The 24,460-nt window shown below is 40.9% G+C and overlaps 1 protein-coding gene across 2 annotated transcripts; it reads left to right on the top strand.

The window, feature by feature from the left end:
* Nucleotides 1-642: 642 nt before the first annotated feature.
* Nucleotides 643-23,231, top strand: LOC144732148 (lymphocyte-specific helicase-like). 2 transcript variants are annotated; one of them, XM_078613474.1, is made up of 23 exons: nt 643-1,005; nt 2,188-2,291; nt 2,776-2,888; nt 4,446-4,568; nt 5,259-5,315; nt 5,448-5,487; nt 5,738-5,805; nt 6,062-6,097; nt 7,470-7,688; nt 8,575-8,757; nt 8,924-9,067; nt 9,533-9,729; nt 10,176-10,272; nt 10,759-10,917; nt 13,486-13,637; nt 14,391-14,523; nt 15,115-15,198; nt 15,736-15,855; nt 16,503-16,619; nt 17,409-17,568; nt 18,870-18,966; nt 19,522-19,586; nt 20,506-23,231. In XM_078613474.1, exons 1-23 carry the CDS (start codon nt 998-1,000, stop codon nt 20,613-20,615), a joined length of 2,586 nt encoding a protein of 861 aa, XP_078469600.1. In that variant the 5' UTR covers nt 643-997; the 3' UTR covers nt 20,616-23,231. The 2 variants fall into 2 exon arrangements, with proteins under 2 accessions (XP_078469600.1, XP_078469599.1); XM_078613473.1 differs by having other exon boundaries at nt 644-1,005; nt 5,445-5,487.
* Nucleotides 23,232-24,460: the final 1,229 nt, after the last annotated feature.

Genomic DNA, 24,460 nt, shown 5'->3' with positions numbered 1-24,460 from the left:
GCTTGACAGCAGTAAGAATAATGATGGACGGTATTTTCACATTGCTCCACGCCAGGGGCCGCACTAAAGGCCACCAATAGGGGCCGCCAGTGGCCCGCGAGAGCCTTGCGAGGAAGAGCACTGGCCAAGAAAGAGCACTGGTCAAGAATTGACGACGGAGTGGAGGAACGTCAAACACGGAAATTGAGACGAAATAACCATTGGGGTCGACTTCGGGGGGGAGATTAGATGTGGTTCGAACAACGAATATATTAGAGAACGGATGATTATTTGAAAACCCGCTATACATGCTGTAGGTTCGTGTTGCCGTCATTTATTTATGTATATTGCAGGTAAAATCAGGACAGCAAAAATGATTGCGATCGTTTCTTGCGCGAACATCACCGAATGGTTGTGGGGGCGGAGGGCGGGGCTTAAATGCATCGTTATAATAGAATAGTCCATTATTTGTACACGTTTTATTACACGCTTTCGTGTTGCGCCGTGGGAAATAAATTGCCGAATAAGCTATTTAACGTCATTAATTGACATACCATTGCCTTTTTTTCATATATGTAAAGTGTACGTACTGAATATTCCTTATAAGTGTATTTATTTGTCGATGGTCGCGTCCACCCTGTCCCACAATCCCCCCATGCGCTCGGGCTGAGTTGGCACAGTCCAAGTTTGGCGGGAAACGCGCGCCTTGTCCAGTGGCTCTGCTCGTCGCGAGCGCATAAACTCTTTCTTTTTTAAACATTGGGGGAGGGGTTTAAAAATTAAAGTTAATGTTAAAGTTTTTAATACAAGTACATTTTAAAGTGAGCAATAATCGGCGGCCTTGGTAAGATTTGTAGCAAGTTGCATAAACATTGTAAGTCGCGGCGAAGTCCCTAGGCCCGGTTGCATATAACGCGTGGCGGGAATTTAAAAATTCGTTGAAATTAACGTCTAAAAGTCTATTTCTTCGCAAAACATCCCCGTTTTATACACGCTGCAATCTTCATCTACACGCGCTATGAACGGGTAAGATAACCGACTTTTTTTGGGTACCACTTTTAGTACTGTGTAATAAATACAAATTATTGTAATTTTTTTTGCCGGAACGTCGACAGGAACCTCCACCGTAGAGATGGATCCATGAAATGTGCTCGTAGCGTGTCCAGTTCCCGTGTGGATCGTTCAGCCACGGGGATCGTGAGAATTGCTGACTGCTTGGGGTGAGGGTGGGAGGTACATCCAGCAGTAGATTGACCATGACCAAATGTATGTTAACGATTGCATATTTCTATATTTTGTTACAATTTACCGTCATTGTTAATGACTAACGTAGTCTTGTCGGGACTATATCAGCAGCCACGATAAATCCACTGCTGGATGAAGGCCATCTCTCACGATCTCGCTACGTAATTAGTCCACCCCAGAGTGTTCGTCTCGCACGAGCTGATTCCATCGCTCCATCTCCCTTCGTTGGCGTCTTCGGACGGAATTCGCTCCTTTGTAAAGTGTGTAAGTCGTGTCTTTTGAAGATTTAATTAAGCATTAATCAGTGCGTCGTGTGCTTTAATTGTGCCTTTCTGCGCGTGTACAATACTTTAATGGCAGTTTTAATGTCATCCTGAATGTATTGAGTTGTCACCCTTTGTGTCAATCCACATCTGGATGGACACCCCACGATATTTTGGCAATGGGGGTTGATTAGCCATACTTCCCCATGCTGGTCAGTGCGATTTGGTGAAGAGAAGTCCCAAAACTGGTAAATTATGTTTCCTGGTTATTGCATTGTGCGAAACACTGCTCCACCGCTCTCCACCTTATATATGTATTAATGTCCAATATGATCTCAGATTGGAATGCTTCGTGGCACTCTGCGTTGTCATGTTAAGAACTTGTTACGACCCTTTCATAACGGAACGTCGATAGCCATGAATGCAGTATCGTGTGATCATTCCACAAGTATGTTTAGAGTAAATCCACGTGGTTTTGTCCAGTATTGCCAACTTAGCGGTGCTGTGTAGTGCCAGCACACGTTCTGTTTGGAACACAATATGACATTTCTGAAGAGTTTTCCAGCATATGTAGCGAAACATTGGACATCGTGGCGAACAACACGCGATTTTACCTGAAAACACATCAGAGAGCTACAATGTTGATACTGTCCGAATAAGTGTGTTGGAGTGCTAATCATCTTACCTTCTTGGCTTACAGTGAACTAAGCGTGATACAGAGAAGCACCTCTCCCAACAAACCCAAGCCCAACGAATCGGACCCACCAGAAGGCACGCACATCGTCACAATGGAAATGGAAGAAGGTACAGCCATTGTCTACAGAGGAATATTACAAGTTAATAAGTCCATCGATGCAACTGACCAGATCTTCTTGTGCAATGATTCTCCTGCAGATTCGATTAACTGTAATTCAATTAAATAGATTGTACTTTTAGCATTGTAGTTCATGTCGTGGTCTTTTTCGTTTACAGGGGTCATATGAACTTTACAAACAATATACTAACTCGAAAGAATGATTTTTACACATTTCGAAGAGTGAATAGTTTAAGTTAATGTTCATTTATGAGCATTAAAAATTCTAATCTGGCAATAAATGTGTTTTGTATTGGCTGATTATGAGATTGCTTCTTTCAGCATTCGCCGTACCAAGGTTTATAGAATACATAAATTAATGAAACGTAAAAGTTAAGTTGAACAATTACTCTATTTTTCGACAGGTTTAAGGGAGCGTGTGAAAGGGGAATGTTCCACTCATAGCTGCTCACTTGTGAACATGTGTGTGAGCAGGGAACTCAGCCAACATTGCTGTGGGTGACATCGTCATCTCACAGATCATGCTGGATGAGGAGAAGAAACTTGAGAAAGAGGGTGATGAGCAGGAGGAGAAGCTCATGAAGAAGGTAAGCCACGTGTCAGCAGCTGGAAATCTAAGCTCGGATGCCATTTAGCGGAGTTCTGTGGAAGTGCACCATAATAGCTTGGAACAAAATGACTGATACGAAATATCCTAAACTACATGAAACACGTGCACATAATGTGCTCAAGTGCTGCAGGATCAATGATAATGTACCTTTCATATAGATTTACTTGCATATTATGATGTTCGAAAAGTGCTTGCAAGCCAGTTTTTTGGCACAAATATAGTCAAGTGTATGCTTATACTGGTAGGAACGAAGTGGACCAGACCACCAATAGATTATATCGTCCGTCCGTCCGTGTATCAACATCGCCCCCTACTGCAAACACTTGGCATGACCCTGTCCGACAAGATGGCCACCCGCTCCCCCTGCGATCTGTGAATTAAACAAGATGGCCGTCGCTTCCGGCGCATCACGGCAAAACTTTAAACTTCGCTTCAAAATTACTTTACTGAAACGCAGCACGTTTAAAAAAAAAATTACTTTACTGAAACGCAGCACGTTTTTTTTAACACAGAGACAAGAAGGTGGTGGTGGGGGGTGGTGGGGTTGGGTGGTGGGGGGTGGTGAGGGCTGGTGGGAGGGGTGGTGTTGAGGGTGGTGTTGGGGGGTCTTTAAATCTCACAGCGTTTCTTGTCAAAACAAACACTTTTAATTAACGTTACACTAGAATACAGTAATTTTTTATTTAACTCCTCTATACCCGGTCGATATCCCTGTACCGGTACTAAGTATTATTCCTACCAGCCCACCCCGCAGGGTCCTGTTTGCTAGAAATATTTGAAAACTAACATTTACAACTTTGGGTCCCCAAAAGTACACTACAGAGTTTGATTGATTTCACCCACAGGTTAGGAGCAGCCTAGAGTTAGAAATTTCTTTAAATCGAATGTTAATCAGTAAAATATATCGTCCAGATAATACATAAACCAATAAATTCACCTCAACAGAAATTGTGATGTTCGACCTGATGTGTACATGTGGTTATGAACACCAAATCCTGGACCATATAACTTTGCACTGCCCCAAACAAAAACTTGTAGGCGTATTATCTGCAATTCACCAACTCGGACAAAAAAAATGTAATTGCTAAATCACTTAGAGGTGAATCTCTAAAAGTTGCAAAATGAAATAGTTGTCGCTAGTAAAATAATAAAAACACGAACTTTCTCTTCATAATGTCTTCTTGTTTGACCACACGTAATTACAATTGCCGGTATGTTTGGCCTATTGTCTTTGAGACCAATGTTATCAGTAGTATTTGTTCAAACATTTGCAATCTCATCTGCAGTCAGGCCTATTAAACAACCACTGCTGGGCTGCTAAAACATGAATAATACCCACCGATATCCGTACGAAATTGATATTAGCGTGGAAAAAGCAAACTTTTTAAAAATCATTTTACAGGGTACATATTTGCAAGTAATTGTATGTTGGCAAACACCCTTTCAATACTCTACATTCAATACTCTGCATTCAATATGGCTGTCGCAACAAGATCCAGTGTGTGAATGGTTCTGTTTTTTGTGTGTTTTGTAGCAACACGAGGAATGGAAGAAGCGCTCGCACGAGATGGGCTTCCGTCGGCTGCAGCATCTTCTTGAAAAGAGCAACATCTACTCCAACTTTCTCCTGACTCGCATGGAGGCCCAGCAAGCAGAGGTCAGGCTAGGGATCTGAGTCGTTTAAAACATTTACCCTTCACTTGCAAAAATTCTAATGTATTTGGGAAAAACATTGCCATGCGCCATTTTAAACAAAGTTCTCGTTGAATACGGTACATTGTTCTCACTAACATACACTGCTACTTCCACCCTCTTTTTTCTAAATCAACATATCTTTACTCTCTTGGTGTAAAAACAACGATTGATTTACTGGCACCCTTTGTATTTCTTCCACATGTTGACTTTCTGATGAAAGGAAGTGAAACAAACCCAGTTGTAAATAGTTAAACCTTATCGCTTTACCAGCACAGTTATAACACATGCTGTTTACTTATCCTTGCTTGAAAGTTTACACGCTTGTGGCTACTAAGAGTATTGAGGGCTATTCAAGCTGCGGCTGTTCGTGCCCCACACTCAACTGTCAGTAGAATAGAAACCATAGGTAAAGGAAATGTGTATGCAAATACATGCAACAAATAACGCATGCAATACTGGATACTTTTGTATGAAAAATATTGTATCTCATGTCACAAAATAATTATGACAAATACAATACAAACAAGAAGAGAAAATGAGGTGAAAAATAAACCATTTGGGATAGCTCGAATTATAATTCAATATATGCCAAGTGATTGGCCCTTGTATAATCAATGTCTAAGCTTTGCAAAAAAATTGTTATATTTTTCAGGCCCAGAAGATGAAGGAAAAGTCGGAGCTCAAATTGGCAAAGAAAAGGAAATTGGAGGTAGGACATGCACAGTACAATACAGCAACATTATAATGCCACAACTGGCTTCATACACCTAATTAATATTACTTAGAAAATGATGGCAATTTGACTGACATGTGCTAACTTAATGTGCTAATTCATCAGCAGGCTCGAGGAAAGGAGAAACGTGAATCTGCCCCAACTGCATGTGAGTTGCCAAGAGTAATTTCTGTATGCATCATCACTCCACTCTTTTATCACATATCCACAGTAACTGATGGCTTATGTATGTGTAATGCAATAGTGTAGCACATACTAACTAGCAATAATGGTACTACTAGTACTTATTTTTAGAAGCCTGAAACAATAATGGCGTGAGTTATTTAAGAGATCAACTATACACTTTCTGGAGAATATAATATTGCGTCCCTTGTTTTATCGTTGCTTTAAACTTTCAGCTCCCCAAAAATCTAAGAAAAGGTTAAAGGACAAAGTTTGTGGAATATCTGACTTCATCAGCAAGGAGGTGAGGACTAGACCCTTCAGACCTTTACCTGAGCACAATTGCATCTTTGTAACCTTTTTATGCATGCGCACCCAGGAAACACTGCCTTTTAAAGTAAACGCTATTTTACGCTTCGTGGATTGCATCACATTTGCATTTATATTTGGTTCGTTTAATAGCTGTGTTGGTGGAATTTTAACATTCTGAATTGTTTTCATGATGCAGAACATTTCTTTGCTTGATCCTAATACGAGTGCTGTGTTAATTATGTCGGCAGGATATCGAGACGTTCAGCAAGAAGAGAAAAGTTGAGGTATTGATAAAGGTCTAAATTTGTTTGCATCAAGCCTCTAGATTAAGCATGGTGGGAACTATACTGCAAGATTAATGAAAAGTCACTTATTCGATACATAAGCACTTTCGTGTACAGGTGTTGAATTTCCCAATAACCATAATTTTTTAGGTCAATTGCCTCTTTCCTCATTCACTCATGCCGCTAATATTTACCGCATTCAATCATTTAACTAATTCACGCAATACTTTAATTCCTTCATTCTTATCCCTCATTTACACATTCCCATGTATTCATTCAATTTTCATTCTCTCATGCCTCTCACTTATTCCTCATTCTATTATTCAGTCCTCTCATTCTTCCGTCATTTACTCATTTGCACAGGCTTTAGTCTGGTGAACAGCAGTAAAATGTTTGATTTTCAATATACATAAGCACCCTAGCATATAATAATTGAATTCACAGTACATATAAGCAGAATTGTTAAATATATTGTATACCTTTTTTAGGTGACATTTCTCTCATCCATCCCTCAATCACTCATTCCTGCACTTCCCGATTAGCACGGTTGGCTACGTACGGTGCGAAAGAAGTTCAATATACATTCTTTCATTCAATCACCGGGCTCCCTGATGCTTTATTGTGACTTACTGGGCCAACAGTTGCACGCCTACCAAATTTGTGTATGTAACTTGAAAAATACGGTGCATATATAAAACAGAAGCCTATTATATATTTATATGCAATGTTACCAAATGGGGAATAGTGTAATGTGTATATTTTTTTATTTTACATTTTAGAAAACCAAAACTTAGAACAGGCATACCAGCAATTTAAAGTCTATATCCAAATTATCATCAACATTGGTGATTGCTCTTTTTAGCTATGCAAGTTGAAAGAATTAAGAAAATATGAGTATTTTCATTTTATACATATATGAACATTAAAACTATGAAAGGGCCAAATACCTCATTAAGATCTACATGACAGCCAATTTTCATCTTTGGTGCTTGCTTTTAAAAAATCTAGTTGTTAAAAAATTATAGCAAATCCAAGAACAATATTTCAGATATCTTCGTTATATATACTTGGTCCTTTGAGAGACATTGCCGATATGGCAGAGTTGCAAGTTTCATGTTTTTTTGTTACATCGTCACGGATAAATTTGTCCAATTTACATTGCAGTGCTCGCCCAACCTTACTATACAGAGATTACCGCCTCTAATGTTGTAGCAAATGCAGGGAATTGTATGTCTGGAAGGAACACCATTTTATGGATGAATATTTTGTAAAAATGTTACATTGTGAAACAAGACCATTATCCTTTTATGATTTTGTTACATTATTCCCCGTTTATTACATTTTGCTGTTAACCATTGTCATGTCCCCACAGAACGATGCGACCCTTGGTGAAGCTTCCTTGCCTAAGAGTGACGTGGAGTCCAACGGTGCGATTCGAGAGCGCCTTGGCCAGGTTGTGCGACAGAACGCTGCACAAATGTGGCACCCCAACCGCATGATCAATGGGCAGAAGGTGCCCTTCCACCAGCCACGCCTCTTCACTGGCGGCATCATGAGGAGCTACCAGGTGGAGGGCATGGAGTGGCTGAGGGTACGTGGAGAGGCGCAGTCCACACTGTTGCCGACATGAGCTGTGTGTGTCCACAACTAGGGAGAGAGTAATCTGAACAAATGCCAAGTTGGTCATAACACAAGTTATATGTAACTGATTTAAAATACGTGTTTTAATGCATGCTTGAACACTCAACTAACACACTGCTCAGAATGTATTCATAATAGGATCTATAGAACACAACTAAAAAAATGGGTGTCCTATGGCAGAAATAGTTTCCCTGTTTTCATCATAGGTCAGGCCCCCCAGACCTGAACATTTGGCTGAGAGAAGGTGGAGGGGTGGATGATAACTCCCACTATTCTACTGAACATTTTATTAAGAGAATTGGGCACAATTCTACGTAACTATTACATAAACAAAATAACATGAGCCAAAAACTATAACACTTTAAATTCCATGAGCTAATATCAATATTTTTTGGAATGACTTAAATAGATAAGAGTTTTGCTGCACATAATAAGTTCATTTGTATGTGAATGTGTATGTTTCAATGTGCACATTTATTTTGTGACTCCAACCCAGACATTACATCATGGCTAATTTTTTAATTCATGCCTTTAGTATAGGAGTAAAATATCCATCTGATTAAAGTGTACTTGTTTTTGTATTTATGGTATTTAAACATAAACAATAGTAGCCGCTTCTTCGAAACACACTCCTCAACGTCAGCTGTTTTGCCTGTATATCTGTGCAGATTGAATTACATTGCATGACCACTCATTATTTCTACATGGCTCTATTACTATTTTACGATTGCACCTTGTCTCTCCTGGGCTGACATTAATTTCAACACTATTCAATTGGTTGAACAATCCATTCACTACATCCTGTTCTCCCACCCTCATCTTGTGGGCTTGTTCAGATCCTGTGGGAGAACGGCATCAATGGGATTTTGGCGGACGAGATGGGGCTTGGCAAAACAGTGCAGTGCATTGCCACGGTGGCTCTGATGGTGGAGAGCAGTGTGATGGGCCCCTTCTTGGTGGTGGCACCACTCTCCACGCTGCCAAACTGGATTTCGGAGTTCAAGCGTTTCACCCCCAAGGTGAGAGTATGCAGCTGTGCATTGTCACGCTGCTGTGAAATGTATTTATTGTATTTCCCAGCGTGTTTGCATTTATTGACTCATAAATGACTGCATCCCTTGTGTTTGCCTACTAAGTGATATGATCTATCAGCAACGCGCTGACTGACATCGCCCTGGTTTCCAGATCCCGGTGATGCTATACCATGGCTCTGCTGACGAACGGCGCTTGCTGCGTCCCAAGATCGCCAAGAAGCAGGGAGAACTGGATATCTGCCCTGTCATTGTCACCTCGTACGAAATCGCCATGATTGACGCCAAGTATCTGCAGGTACCCATCTTTGCCCCCCCCCCCTCCTGGTGATGTAGCACATCATTCAATGTGTACTTTTAATTGGGCTGTTATGTCAGCAGGCCATTATGTGGTTGTGACCACATTCTGAATAGTTGCAGAGTTGTCCATTGTTGGATGACTTGAGAAAGTAGATCAAATCTTTAGTTTTTTAGTCTGTAGTTGCCATTTTAATGGAAAAAAGTGAGGAAGGGTTGCTGTCTTAGGGGTTGGAGTGCTTATCTTGTACTTAGATTCTGGGTTAAAATTCAGGCAGCAACTCATGATTATCCATGTTCTCAATTCTTGCGACATCATGGTTTCAAACCAAACACACAACTGCCCAAAAAAAACACCATATCGTTTTATTTTCACTCAATTTGGTAAGTTTTAGCTCATTGTAATGATTAGTGCCGGAAACTCGGAACCGCTCTCCCAGTATTCACCAGTGCCATGTTCCCACAGACATTTTACTGGAAATATCTCATGCTCGATGAAGGCCACCGGATCAAGAACCTAAACTGCCGGCTGATCCGAGAACTCAAGCGCTACCGTAGCGAAAACAAGCTTCTTCTCACAGGCACGCCGCTACAGAACAACCTGGCGGAGCTTTGGTCCTTGCTGAACTTTTTGCTGCCCGAAGTCTTCGATGACCTTAAAAGGTGGGAAAATACGGGCACTTTGGTGAAGCGATAGGGTCGCCTTGACCAAACATCGCAGGCACTGGAGTGTAAATACTGATGCAGTTAAACACTGCTATAGTCAATCGTTATCCTTACCTTTATTTTATTTACAGTCCCTCTTTCATTCACCCGCCCTGCAATCCCCCCAAACTATATGCACTAAGTAAATGAATGACATTCAGTTTTAGATTGTATTCCATTGTTTCAGGGCAATTACTGAATGGTGCAATACAAAATTAAATCAACGTTGCTTTGGACTGTATAGTGGTCAAGTGGATTGTGCACCTTTTGTGGTTTTAATAAATGTACAGTGTTTGCAGGTATAGCCTGCTTGCTCCAGTGTGTGTGTGTGTAGGGAAGAAAACCATATTTGTGAGTTAACCCGAGGCATTTTGTGTCCGCCCACATCTTGTTTGTTTGTCCAGCTTCGAGACATGGTTCGATGTATCAAACCTCTGTGGTAGCGTGGAGGAGATTGTGGCAAAGGAACAACAGGAGCACGTTCTTCACATGCTGCACCAGGTGCACACCATGGGGCAGTTGTTTTTGCTGTCATTTCTATTGGCTTCATTGCTGTACTTGTATTTGTTTTGGCAATTTGGTGACCCCAAGTAACTCTTGCAAATGAGGCTATCGACATCTTTTGAGTTCTAACATGGTTAAGCAAACTTTAAAAAAACCTACCCTGCTCACGAACAAACATACACATGATACCCATTCAGCCCCTTACAAAACGCTGTATTAGCACATGCATAAACACCATGGTCAAATGGTCATTTTCACAAGCAATTGAAAAATGCCATCTCTCTTGTGAAATTAATGTTCAGTAAATCGTGAAAATACATTCCCTGTAATTGTAATATCTTTGAACAAGACAAACGTATATTTTGATGCATTTTTGATAAGTGGGAGCAAAATAATTGGGCTTAAAATGATTTTGGAGTCTGGTGGTGGGCGCGCTGCAACCTGCCATGTGTTGACCATTCCTGCCACCCACCTATCATGCAGATCCTGACGCCGTTCCTGCTGCGACGCCTCAAAGCAGATGTCACCATTGAGGTGCCACCCAAGCGAGAGGTCCTTGTGTATGCACCACTCACCGCAGTACAGGATCGCCTCTACAAGGCCACAGTGAACAAAACCATCAGGAGCGTTCTCAACCCCAAGGTGAGACACCTTCATGAATTACTTTGGAAGACTAATGGACTGCAGTGATGCCTGTGTTACAGGAAAGGACTTAACCAAATACCCCGAACAAAGATATTCGTTGTAATCCTAGTCTGAATGACAGCTATGAAAGATTTCCGTAACACTAACTCCCAATCCTGGCCGTAGCTCCAACTCTCAAGCACAAAAGAATATTAACAGTTATGAATATCTGCCCATATTTGGCATGTAACAGATCATTGGTGTATTCAAGTCCATTTTTAAGCTTATAGTAACATAATTTAATTGGGTGTGTGGAGAATACATGTAATGTATGCAAATTATACAAAAGTATTACTTTTCAGCTAGATGAAATAATAAGGCTCAATCTGAGATAACAGAACAACGGTACAAAAAAATGGTTGTTGAATTTTGATTATGGCTTCGAATCATGGCAAATCGTTGAGCATTGGGTGTGTGGGTGGTTCATAAAATGCCTAATTTAATCGTGGCACTCTTACCTATGTTAGGCCATAAAAGGAGGTAGCTCTAAATGTGTTTGTCTTTTTATTACAGCACCGTCCTCACTTAAGTTGACTCAAAGTTTTAAACCAAACATCTCCCGTTGACGGATTAGCGATGCCTGAATGATCATAATGTGTTGAGGCTTTTCAGCGTTCGGCATACACCCTTGAGTTTTAGGTTTTTTGCCCGCTAAGAGGGAGAAAATCTCATTCGGCATAAAAACATTGTTGACGTGGCAAATAACATATTTTTTTTAAATATTAGAATTGTAAGGTATTTTATTCATGTGTGTCGGTGCATGTACACTGGTTCCAAAAAATAGCTTTTAAATCAGGTAACAATCTGTTAAGATAAACGAACATTGAAAGCAACATTGTATTGTGCATTCATATTAAGTTTCTTATTATCGTTTATCATACATTGCTCTCTACTGTAAACATTTGAGTCTGCACAAATATAATTAACATTACTCTAAGAGAACCACAACTAGTGAGTTCAAAAAAGCTTATTGGAACCAGTTCCGTAAACTGGAAATAAAAGGTTAAATAGAAATTCAGATTGGATCATTATACACTGCACATGCCTGTTCATATTGCTAAACACATTCCCTGTGATATAGAAAACAATTATTCATATTAAGATGGGGATCTTGTGTTCGTTTAATTCTGTATCTCAGGAAGGAAAGAGCACTGATTAAAATGTAGGAGCATTCCCTGCACTGCATTGGACATCTGTGAAAAAAAGCTCTAGCTCATTGGACTCCTCCAGTATAAATAAATATTGTGATATATTGCAATCATCAGGCATGTGTCGTGTGTAAACGCAACATTGTAATTTCCCGAAAATATTGGTTATGGTGGATCGTGGTCAGTTGCGAAGACTGGAGTTTGAAAAATCCTGGGTTGAGTCTTGCGCTGGTTATGATGCTCACAACTTGCTTTGTTTCAATACACGTTTGCCTCGCTTCATGCGGGTTTTAGTCCATGCGGTAAAACGTGTTTCCACCAAACATTCACTATACAGTGAAACCTTGGATTGCGAGTAACTTGGTCTTCGAGTGTATCGCAAGACGAGCAAATTTTTTAAATAAATAATAATTTTATAAACGAGCGATGTCTTGCAATACGAGCAGTACGTACAGTATACGCTTTGTCTGCCGAGCGTCACGTGATTACAACTGAGCCAATGGTTCTTCTCTCTCTCTCGCTGCGGGATTGTGGGTAATCATCTCCCATGCTCGGTCTCAGCGTGACTCGCACGTATTGTCAACATCCTGCGAGCGTATACTGTTTACTATAGTGTTGTGACCACGAGTGTTCGTGAAGCATTTTTTTTATTTTGTGTCCGTGTGTAGTGACTGTTCTTTAGTAACTGTACTGCAAGTGAAAGTAGTCCTACACAATAACCCTCTCCTTTCGTCTCCCTCACGCCAGCCACGATTAAATTTAATTAATACATTTGATTACTTTATATTAAATTTAAATAAAAATATAAAAAGGTACAGTATTTTGTATTAATAATTTTTTATGAATATTTTTGGGTTTTGGAACGAATCATCTGAGTTTCCATTATTTCTTATGGGGAAATTCGCTTTGATATACGAGTGCTTTGGATTAGGAGCACGTTTCCGGAACGAATTATGCTCGCAATCCAAGGTTTCACTATGCGGTTTGAATTCACTCGTGCAGCTTTGCGGTTGGATGTGGAATATTGTGTGTACTGTCCGTTCAGTGCATTGTGGGTTGAGTGACAGTGGTCGATGCTCCGCGTTTTTTCTTTGTGCGCCCCTTTTTTTGGAACGCATCTACCGCATACAGCAAGAGACGCCTGAAAGTGTGGAGATGTCATTTTTATTGTAAGCTCAATGCTGATCTTACTGGACTGACAATGTTCTCTTGATCTTGTGCTGGTCTTGCTGTTTCAGTCCGAAGTATTTCCTATCAATTTCCTGATATTTTCAGCAATTCTCAAATTAGTTTTTCTCTTTGTTAAACTGGTTAAACCCATCCATCCTTGCACCCTCTGCCCCCCCCCTCCACCTGGCAATCACACCCGTTTTTGCAGGAAGTCCTGCCTGAGCAGAAGACCCCAAGTGGACGGCCCAAGCGGCGCATACGCAAAGAGATCAACTACGCCGAGTTGAATGACAGTGTCAACAGCATCGATAATTTGGAGGAGCTGATCGCGAGGCAGGCACAGGAGGAAGAACAATACAAGTGAGCGTAAAAAAATGCCTTTGTGGCGGCCAAATAACATGTTACACGTTAATAATAAGGTGGTGCATCCGTTTGAGGCTTGTGAACATTGGGGCAATCATGTGTTCTCCTCTTAAACACGTCACGGTGAGATACATAATGTATGCTTAGCCATGCGACAGTGTATTATACACTCATTAAACCAGATAAGTGGCCTATTTATTGTTAAGCAGTCTATAACCCACTTCCGAAGTGAAAATCATAGCAGATCCCAATATTTTTTATGCAAATGCAGCGACCGTGTGTCCTGTTGTACAGATGTCTTGACTCATAGGAATTTGAAATAATATCTTGGTAATAGGCATGGAACCAGCAAATTGAGACTTGCTACCAGTAACCATTGTACCAGGCATGTAACACGCATGTTACGCATGATATTCATCTACTGATTTGGAAGCAAGGGTTATTGGATCGCACAGGTCTGACTCAATCCCGTTTAGGTGAGATCACCAGGAAATGGTGATAGACAAATATTCTAGACTTTAGAGTGTAACTTTTTTGTTATGCATTGGATTTGTCCTACAGTAAAGCACTCCTATAATGGAATTGGCCAAACCTCCCATTGAAGGATTGTCCTTATAAATTCTCGACCCATTGAAGGTTTCCTTGGGATTTTTTTTTTATTACAATTTTAGTCTAATTTCTCGGGTCACCCTGAGTGAGATGTCGAATGTGCACTTGTATGTCACTACAAATCGGTATTGCTTCTTGCAGGATCAAAGTCGACTGGGCACCACAGAAGTCAGAGTTGAACATGCAGCTTTCTAACATTTTGATGATGCTGCGGAAATGCTGCAACCACCCGTATCTCATCGAGTATCCCCTCACCGCAGATCAAGAGTTCAAGGTAAGGCCGTGGTCAATGTTCCCGATTTAGCTGCTCAACAGGTCAGATTTGACCTGTTACTGCATTAAAGACCACATATGTAGCCTCTTTGCTAAAGAGCCTAGTGTTTGAGCCCCTTTGTATTTTATTACGCAACTGCTGCTTTGACCAGTTATAATTAGATTGTCATAGGTAAAATTGGAAAAATTACTCAGGAAAGTGGCAACACTGAGTAGAGACCATGCTGTAAAATCAGAGATCAAGGTTTTTTTGGGTAAGAACAAGATTCTTATCATTATTTTGACAAATGGCACTCATTGAATGACCATAGTTTCTATGCTGATTGCATATAATTTTCTCGTGACAGCAAGATTACAGGATAAAAAAAAAAATAGTCCAAAAAACAACCAAAACTCCTGCATTTTGACTGTAAGAAACCACAATTCTACGCATTACCGTGCTTTCATTGATTCTGTCTGCACTTGACTTATTATACGGGGTTCCTACTGTTTGTTAAAACGGCAGCAGAGTGCCCATGTGTGTGTCACTGGCTTTACTGTGTGTCTAGTGAGCGATGTTGAACTCTTGCTGCCGTGTTTCCGGTTACCACAGGTGGATGAGAATCTCGTGAAAAGCTCAGGAAAGTTGCTGCTGCTCGACCGGATTTTGCCAGCGCTCAGGCAACGCGGGCACAAGGTGCTTGTCCATTGGCCAAATATTTAGGCTGCTCAGCCTCCCATTCTGCAGACATGGCACACGTTTAGCCAAGCCCTGGTGGTGCACCTCATAGTCTCATGGTCACCCTACACCGACAGTATCTGTACATGGACTTCAAGTCACTGCTTTGATTCTCACTCCACTGTGAAAAATATGCAGATTTCTTGGAGTAACCCAGACTTACTAAAAGATAATTTACATGTTTGTGTAGCTATATAATGTTAAGGTACATTGGTATAGTTTTCCAGCCACCAATTCACCTCTTACACGAGAGTTGGTTATTTTTGTCGTTCCAATGCACAAATAGTGAAGTTTTACTCGATTCATTTACCATTATGACAAACATTGCCAGCTTACCAACGAAAGTTGAATTTACTCACAGGATTTACTTAGTCCTTGACCACTTTGTATCCGAGGGTGTCCACCTAGACCAAAACTTTTGCGTTTCCCAGCACAAAATCCTGTTGATCAGCTGGGTCCTTTCATCGTGGCATGCTTTACCCTTGTGTTTTGCAGGTGCTCATCTTCTCCCAGATGGTCCTCATGCTGGACATCCTCATGGATTACTGCTACCTTCGCAAATTCCAATTCAGCCGGCTTGATGGGAGCATGAAATACTCTGAGCGCGAGGAAAATGTAAGCATTTGTTGTATGGTCCATTGTGCTGAACATGTTTCCAGAAAAAAACATAAATCATTGCTCTTTTTGCAGGCTCTTAAGAATATAAGATGCTGAGCATTTTTCGATTTAAAGCTTTCGTGACTGCAGGGATTCATATTCTTGGTTCTTTCGGTAAAGTCACGTAGAAGGGAAATAATAAAATAATACAAAGCAACCATCATCACACCTGATGATGAGTGCTTGTGTTGCAATTGAAACGTCGTGAGAATTTTATTGTTTTATTTTTAACACGTTCCTTCGGAGTGGGCAGGTAGGAACTTGTTTGGACAGCGCATTCGTGCACGGCAGACAAATATGCACGACAGACAGACAAATAATCCCTGGTGGGCAGTGTGGAACCTGTTGTTCCTACCTGTATTATTTTATTATTTTCCTTCTACGTGACTTTACCGAAAGAACCAAGAATATGCTGAGCATTGTTCAGAACTCGGGAATAATATTCATATCGGGAATAGTCTGAAAAATTGTCACTGTTTTTTCAAATTTATTTCAATCGGTACTTTCCTTATTTAGCACAGCTGAATTCATGATGTAATTGGATGTTGTATATGTCTTAATGGGTCATGGTTACTAACCTGTGGGGATTTTGTGCATGCGAACAGATGCACAAGTTCAACACAGACCCAGATGTTTTTATCTTCCTGCTGAGCACGAGGGCTGGTGGCCTGGGTATCAACCTGACAGCAGCCGACACGGTCATCATTTACGACAGCGACTGGGTAAGTGGCACAGATCAGCCCAGGCTTGCCTGCCGCTACCTTGCACTAAATTTAAAACAGTGCAACTTTCCCGCAATAACGTTGCCTACATTGTCCATGTTACTCAATTTATACATTTATCAAGGGTCACAATATTGCCACTAGGATCGTAAGTCCAATGTGCTAACCATTACACCACAGCAGTTCCCAATATTGCTAAATTGATTTTCCCATAGGTCTGCAGCATGCAAAATTGTTTGAAATTATTTTGAAAGTTTTGTTGTTGTACTCAGCAGCACGGTGGATGGCTAATTTGCATAACGTGGGTAGTCAAGCCAATCAGAAATACTGTTAAAGGTATTTTTAATGCACAATCACATGTTTGATTAGAAAAGTGAAAAAAGCAGTGTTTAAGAATTTCAACATTGTTTTAAACGTATATTTCATTTTACAAGCCATCCAAACTAAATTTAGCTGCTCAAATCTCTGCAGGGTTTGCGGTAAGCCTAGTGTGCCCAGGCCTTTCAATCAAATTGGTCTTCCTCGACTCTCATTTACATCATTAATGCCACGAGATGCGGTTGACTTGTGACTCAGTAATGCACAACTGTGTTGGGAAAAATCAATGCTTTGCTGCGTAGGTTTTCGCAGTTATACTGTATAAGAAGATGCTTCTTAGCGAAGCTTCCAGCACATAGGGTGAAACGTCAGACATCGCACCGAAGAGCGTGTGGCACAACGTGAAAGCACGTCGGAGAGCTGTGTGCGCGTCTGTGGTCTTTGCAAAGAGTATGTGGTCTATGCTTGCAGAACCCACAGGTGGACTTGCAAGCACAAGATCGCTGCCACCGCATCGGACAGACGCGACCTGTGGTCGTGTACCGCATGGTGACAGCCAACACGGTGGACCAGCGCATCGTGGAGCGTGCCGGCGAGAAGCGGCGGCTCGAGAAGCTAGTCATCCACAACAGTATGCACACACACTAAACTGCCACCCATCGCACTCCCGCACACGCAAAGAGGAAAATTCCTTCAATAACCTACATAGGCTGTTAGGGCAAGTGCTGTTAACCAGCCACCTATTAAGGCCTGCACAATGCATGCATGGGTGGTGGAGCTAGTGCTATACCCAACTGTGTTTGTTTGTCTCCCCAGTACTGAAGTTTATACACTGTATCAGGTATGCATTAAGGCTGAGTCAACCTCTGAAGCCCCAGGATCGGATCAAAAATCACTCGTGCCTGTTATTAGCCATGGACATAAATTGAACCCGGGTCACTATGCCAGTCCTCCACACAACGCACACACATACACACTTACACATACTCTTAGGTTTTTTCGGTAAAGTCACGTAGGTAAAAAATAAAATTAATAAAAGTAATAATAGAAATAAAATAATAAATCACGACGTTTCAGAGGCAACACAAGTCTCCGTCATCAGGTGGGACCGTCACACTTGATACAGAAAATCTAGCTGTGACGGTCCCACCTGATGACGGAGACTTGTGTTGCCTCCGAAACGTCGTGATTTATTATTTGCTTTTATTTCTATTATTACTTTTATTCATTTTATTTTTTACCTACGTGACTACCGAAAAAACCTACGAGTGATTCCTTGCAGTCATGAAAGCTTCAAATCTACACTTACACATGCTCGCTGGATGCACCCACCCATCGCATGCACACGCATATACGAACAATAGCCACCATTTGCAGCCAAGTGGCGGTGATGTAACCACAGCACATGTTCCAGGCTAGGTGCACTTTGAGGCCATGTGAAGTGGCAACGGCTCGCTGACAGGATTTTACAGGACAGCTTCAGGTGTTTGGTTTTTCAACAAGGGTGGCTGACAGATGCACCACCCACATTATTCACTTTGTCAACACTCAACGACTCGCACCGCATATGCATACCCACATGTTCACAAGACATCCATCACACTGATACCCACACACACTTCAACGTATGGGTCACTGTTGCATTCACTTGGAAGTAGAAACCTAACCTTGGAATAAATAACCAAACTTGTAAGGATATTTATTTAATCCCTAAAGTTAAATCATATTTAGTTTATCAACTTGAGCCATCTGGACTTTTGAGATTTACTTGCCATCACCATTCTGATGTTGAAGATGAGTCTTTGACTCTAAATGTTTGCCAGGGGTATTCGACCTCATTGCAGGGCCCTTAATGTAATAGGGTCATATTTCGATGATGATTGTTTGTTAATTTGCTGCCTTGCAATGCTGTGTTTGGTTTACGTGTTGCAGAACAATTCAAAGGTGGCCAGAAGGGCATGACGCAGGTGAAAAACAGCCTTGACCCACAGGAGCTCATCGAGCTGCTCAAGTGCCCAGATCACCAACGGTGAGAGGTGCAATGCATGCCCACAGCATATCACTGCTCACACACACACCATTGAGTATTTCCCTGCATAGGTGTTAAAACCATAGGCATGGTGTTGGGTATTGTTAGGTGGCTGGCCGTAGTATAAGGTTTGCAACTCAACAATAGAGAATGAGGTTCTTCTCATTTACAGAAACTGCCAGAATATCTTTACAATTATCGGAGATGTTAAAGGCAGATTGAGATGAAAGTGATGGGCTATAAAGGCAAACTAAATTAAGAGAATGTATAAAGCCGAACTCAGAGGCCAAAAGAAGATGGATTAGAGGTAACAGACATAAATTGGACCCATTGACTGTTTCAAAAGTTGTTTTGGGTAGGACACCGCTTGATTGGGATGATAGCCGATGGACAAGACTGGTGGGACCATGAGGGATACCAGTGGTTTGGAGAGGCCTTCATCCAGCAGTGTATAGACATTGGCTGATGACGATTATGGTGCTTGATGCTTGACGCACTTGTCACATTACACAGGAGAGCTGCCTGATTAAGAATGCATCTGTGTTTCCCCTGCAGAGTGGTGGAGGGGTCTGTGATTAGTGACAAGAATCTGGATCTTCTATTGGACCGCAGCGACCTTGGTAAGAGAGTTCTCACATCACGCATGCACTCATATATGGAGACACTCCCATGGTGTTGAGTTACTAAAGAGTCCAGGTCATTGGTTGCAGTACACTCTTAACCATGTAAATTGGGTGGGGATGCTTGTGGGGGTAACCAGTTCTTTGTTGACCATCACACAGGAGAGGAGAGTAGCACAGATGGATCTGGGAAGCAGAGGCTGGGGGAACAAAAGTTGGCCTGGGGTGCAGTCAGCTCTTCTCTCTGTGTTGTCATCGTGATTACTAAAACCCAAGTAGTATATCTGACACCCAGTGATAATAAACGAATAAATGCATGTGTTATTAAAGAAACCATGGTTGTATGTTATTTAGCAAAATGTAATTTTTAATCTCTTACATGAGAGCTGTCTGATATGCATTAGCTCTCTAACCTGACATTAAGATTTCATCCCTGTCAACGTTTACACCAGACTTTAGTGTTTCTGAGTAATACAGTGTTTCCTCGTGATTTCAAACCATGCTTATAACAGTACCCCGTTCATAACGAGGAACGTATTTACTTGTAGTGATCTGTACCTACAACTCTCCGATTGCGCTGCGTTAGCAAACACACATATGGTGATCATACATACTACCAAATATCCAATACTCATTTGTTTTATTCACGGTAAAGTGAATACTATGCACGTGTATGTAATGTTTTCATTTCGCCTTTGACTAGGAGACCTGAAAAAAAATTAATTTAGACATACGAGGCTACACAATGATGTCTCATTTTTTCAAAGTGCCAGTTCAAGTTGTCATCAAACCTGTTCAAGTGAACTTTCTTCCAGGTGCGCAAGTGGTTTGTTTTAGCGAAGTAATACTGTGCTTAGTATGATCATGATTTTTGTTCTTGTTTCTGTCCGCTATCCATCCAACCACCCACCCAAACAAGTTGCAGGCAAAAGTGAAGAGGAGGACACGAGCAAGCAGGCGATGGGTGTGTTCAAAGTTGTAAATACAAGAAACAGATGTGACATGGAACTCAGGATATCGGGTCTTTGAAGTTTTGTGAATGTACTATATGCGAAAACTGGAAACATTTGGTTTTTGAGGTGTGGTGCACTATTCAACTCTTGATTTTATATTTGCTATGTGAAAATGCATTTGCATATGACTGAAGTTAAAAAAGGCTACAAACTTTATTGCCTCTGATTTACCAAAGTCAGGTGACACGTCCAGATGGAGTAACTGAATTGTAATGGCAGTGACTTCATCGGACAGGTGGCATATCAAGTAGATGCGGCTTATCAGAAGACTGTTCTGGTGGAATCCCAGTACTGCTGTTGCATATTTCAATTATCAATCCACCTGCACGTGTTACCTGAGACTGAAACGCCAGAGGCAGACCTTGTAAGCTCCCATAACAGGGTGCGCCTGACATTGCAAGCTCCTTGGCGCCATGACATTTACATATTGATTGTTACCATATGCATGCATGTGCACGTTATAGGTTGTGTAGGGTGGTGGGCATTTTTGGCTGAAACAGTATTGTGCAGGTGTTCTCAAGTTTTGTATTCGAAATGTGATTTACAGTCCTATTTGCACACTTCTCAAAACTTGAAAATATTAAAGGGTTCTCTATCAAGTCCGAGTCCTGACAATAGTGTTATCAAACATGATTACCGTTGAGCTAATACGCATACAACTATCAATAGCACACCTGGGATCAGGCCTGTTGCTGCAAGTGAAACAGTTTTCTTGATAACTTTATTACTGTTGCCACATGTTTTGTCCATGATGCACCACCATTTACCCTGATGGTAAACGCATTGATCATTTACATTTGTTGTGTTAAACGAAATGGCAGGGATTTAGGATCTGATAAACACCCTCCGAATACATAGGTTGCATACGTACTGGTTTTTTTTCATGTGACTTTCTTGGCAGTATATTTTCTTTCAAGTGGCTTGAAAACATTTCCACTTGGCTTGTGCTTGCAGAGTGATAAATTGTGACTCCGCATCTCTTAGAGCTATATGTTGTCCATGTTTAAAGAGCTTTTTGAATTGAGGCTTCATAATTCTGTAGATATGCTTATCTGTGGTTGCGGGCAGCATTTTGCTGAATGCATGAAAAAGAGATTATAGTTTACCAAATTTCTTCCAAATGTGCTTTGAGGCACAATGCTATGAGAAGAATTAACACTTGTATACCCTAGCAGAGCAATAGGAGTACGGCCTGCAGAAAGATAATTCCTAGATATGCTTGAACACCCTGAAAGCAATCCTTACACACTAGAGGGCACACTTATCACACCTTGCTACAAAAAATGTTATGGTCGACAAACATACATTTCTTTAGTTCTCAGGGCTGGTCTTCAGCCAAATTCATTAAAGAAGTAATGGATGCATATTTCTTGGGTTGTGACCAGCCTGGTGGGTCAACCGTGCATTTGAACCCAGGACATTGGTGATGCCAGCTTAGTTCTCTGACCTCTGGGCCACCCGGCCACCTTGGAAAAAGGTCTCATCTCTGGGAAATAATTCTTTTTGCTTCCAGAGTAGACGCGCACTAAAACTAGTTGGTAACAGGCATGGATGGTGTGGCTTGGTAGGGGGGGGGGGTTCTTAATGCATATGGAGTGTTTTTAACAACCCATCGGCTTAGGTGAAATGCATTGGCTTATTTTTCTTAGTAATCCAAATATTGTTATTTGCAAGAGCAACTTTTTTAAACACGCACTCTGGCATAACTAGAAAAGTATGCAGTATTGTTTTTTGTGGTGCTTGCTCACGCAGGCCCTTGCAATTGCATGCGCTCTCTTTGCGATGTATTCTACCGTGTGTGTGAAATGACTGCATCATACGCAAAATATGGGGTTACTTATTGGAGGTAAATGTAATGCATGGATTGCTAGGCTCACTACATAGGGAACTGTTTACCTTTGATGGAAGCAGCCTACATTTAGTCAGGTGTACTCTACTGGTCAAAATAGAACGAAGAAAGCTCCTTCATTTCCTTATTATATGGACCAGTTGCATGGCTTTTAGCATTCTAAATGACATGAAATACAGAGGCTAATAATTTAATGCCTCATAAGATGGAAACCAGGTTTGTTTAGCTCGGCAAAATGCTGTAAAAAATTTATCAATAGAATTCTATATAAAGTGTTGCTCATTCATTTTCTTCAGGAAAGTATAAATTCATTTTTTTTGCAATAAAAATGTAAGTATATATTGTAGTAGTGTATAGTGTTAAAACTACATTTGTCCAAGAATGCTTTGTCTCGATATGTTTGTGATACTTTGTCATACCTAACTTGAACTTGATGGCCCTACCACGAGCATACATTTTCTTGGCAAAGTGTAAATGTGTTGCTCGTAGCTGTTCTGTCAGGACATTGTGCGCACTAAACTTTTGCATGACCATGACGTGAACTATATATTTGTAAACGTTCACAACTATGTTAGGCTTGAAGACTACGTATGTTAATGGCGGAGTGTCATTTGGAAACTGCTAAAATGCTGTGCTTGGCATTCAGGAGTGATTAGCACCTTGAAGCAAACCGTGTACCGTAAAAAAATGTGTTGCTTCATTTTCTTTTATTATTGCTTATGGTGTTCTGTTGTCTTACTTGTGGAAGATAGTTTTGGAAAATAAAGCTTTGTTCGAACAGATCATCTTTGTTTTTATGTCCGTGTGTATTGTGTTTAGGTAATGAGATGCATTATCCACATATTCGTCCTAGTTCTCTACATGCAGTGATGCAAGCTGTGCATTATACAAATTAATTTCACGTGAATTCTGTTCCATAGTTAAAATAGCATAAACTTCAACACGTTTGTTAACACTGTCTTGAAAGGAAAAACAAGTGACGTGTTGGTCAATTTGTCTGTAGAGCACATCGGCCAGTGTGATGGAGTGGAGAGTAATATCACAGCCATTCCAACTAATAACGTCTCTTTCCCCCCCCCACCACCAATGCCTAGGCAATATAGTACGTCCACTCTTAAGATAGCGGTTGTATTTAGATTCGTACATAGACCCTTATACGAGTTGGAGATTCAATGTGAAGCGAAGGGGGATCTGTAACGGGGGAATCGGACTTGGCAGGTAAGCAACAACCACCAACTCTGCTTGTATTGCAACCAACATTTTTTCATACTTTGATACTGACAAAAAAAGGTCCCATGATATAGCTGCTCAACCCGAGCTATAAATGCCCTGATGCGTGCATTGTCTTTGTACTGTTCGTCCTTTTGGCGTTCTCTGGTCTCATCCTGGTGAGACTCGGTCAGTAAGAAGGCTGTCTCTGGTGTAGGCCAATCAGTTTCAAAGACAATGGCAAATATGAGAGCATGCTAGTTTGCGTTTTCACCACAAGTACGTGTGGTTAATGCAGACTTAATTCCTTGCAAAATGTATCCATTTGGGATTTGAACATCTTAACACCTGTTTTATCTCCAGAAAGGGTTAACGCCTATTCAATTTTTTTCAAGACGAGGCGTTTTGTTTCTCGAATTTGGTTAGAAATATATTTTTTAAACCTCTTTCAAGAGCCGTCAATGAAATTTGAACGAATAACGTCACAAAAGCAAAGTCCTTGAAGATAAGCCGCGTGCCGGCCCCGTTAGCTATACCCGCGGCCCTCCGACATAAAAGTGACATACTCTTAGGTTTTTTCGGTAAAGTCACATAGGTAAAAAATAAAAAATTATAGAAATAAAGTAATTATTATTATAGAAAAAAAATACTTTTTATTTATATTATAATTTTTTCTATTCTTTTTATTATTTATTTTTATTATTTACCTTTTACCTACGTGACTTTACCGAAAAAACCTAAGAGTATGAATCCTTGCAGTCACGAAAACTTCAAATCTAGAAATAAAAGTGACACCCACGTGC

Source organism: Lampetra planeri, chromosome 41 (assembly GCF_965212315.1).
Source record: "Lampetra planeri chromosome 41, kcLamPlan1.2.h2, whole genome shotgun sequence".
NCBI lineage: Eukaryota > Metazoa > Chordata > Hyperoartia > Petromyzontiformes > Petromyzontidae > Lampetra > Lampetra planeri.
This window is presented reverse-complemented; position numbering and strand designations above follow the sequence as displayed.

Excerpts from the sequence above, each read along its gene's own strand:
- LOC144732148 (XM_078613473.1), top strand. Across the intron at positions 5,316-5,444 it reads CAAAGAAAAGGAAATTGGAG|CAGGCTCGAGGAAAGGAGAA; the intron begins GTAGGACATGCA and ends CTAATTCATCAG. Across the intron at positions 14,524-15,114 it reads CCGCAGATCAAGAGTTCAAG|GTGGATGAGAATCTCGTGAA; the intron begins GTAAGGCCGTGG and ends CGGTTACCACAG.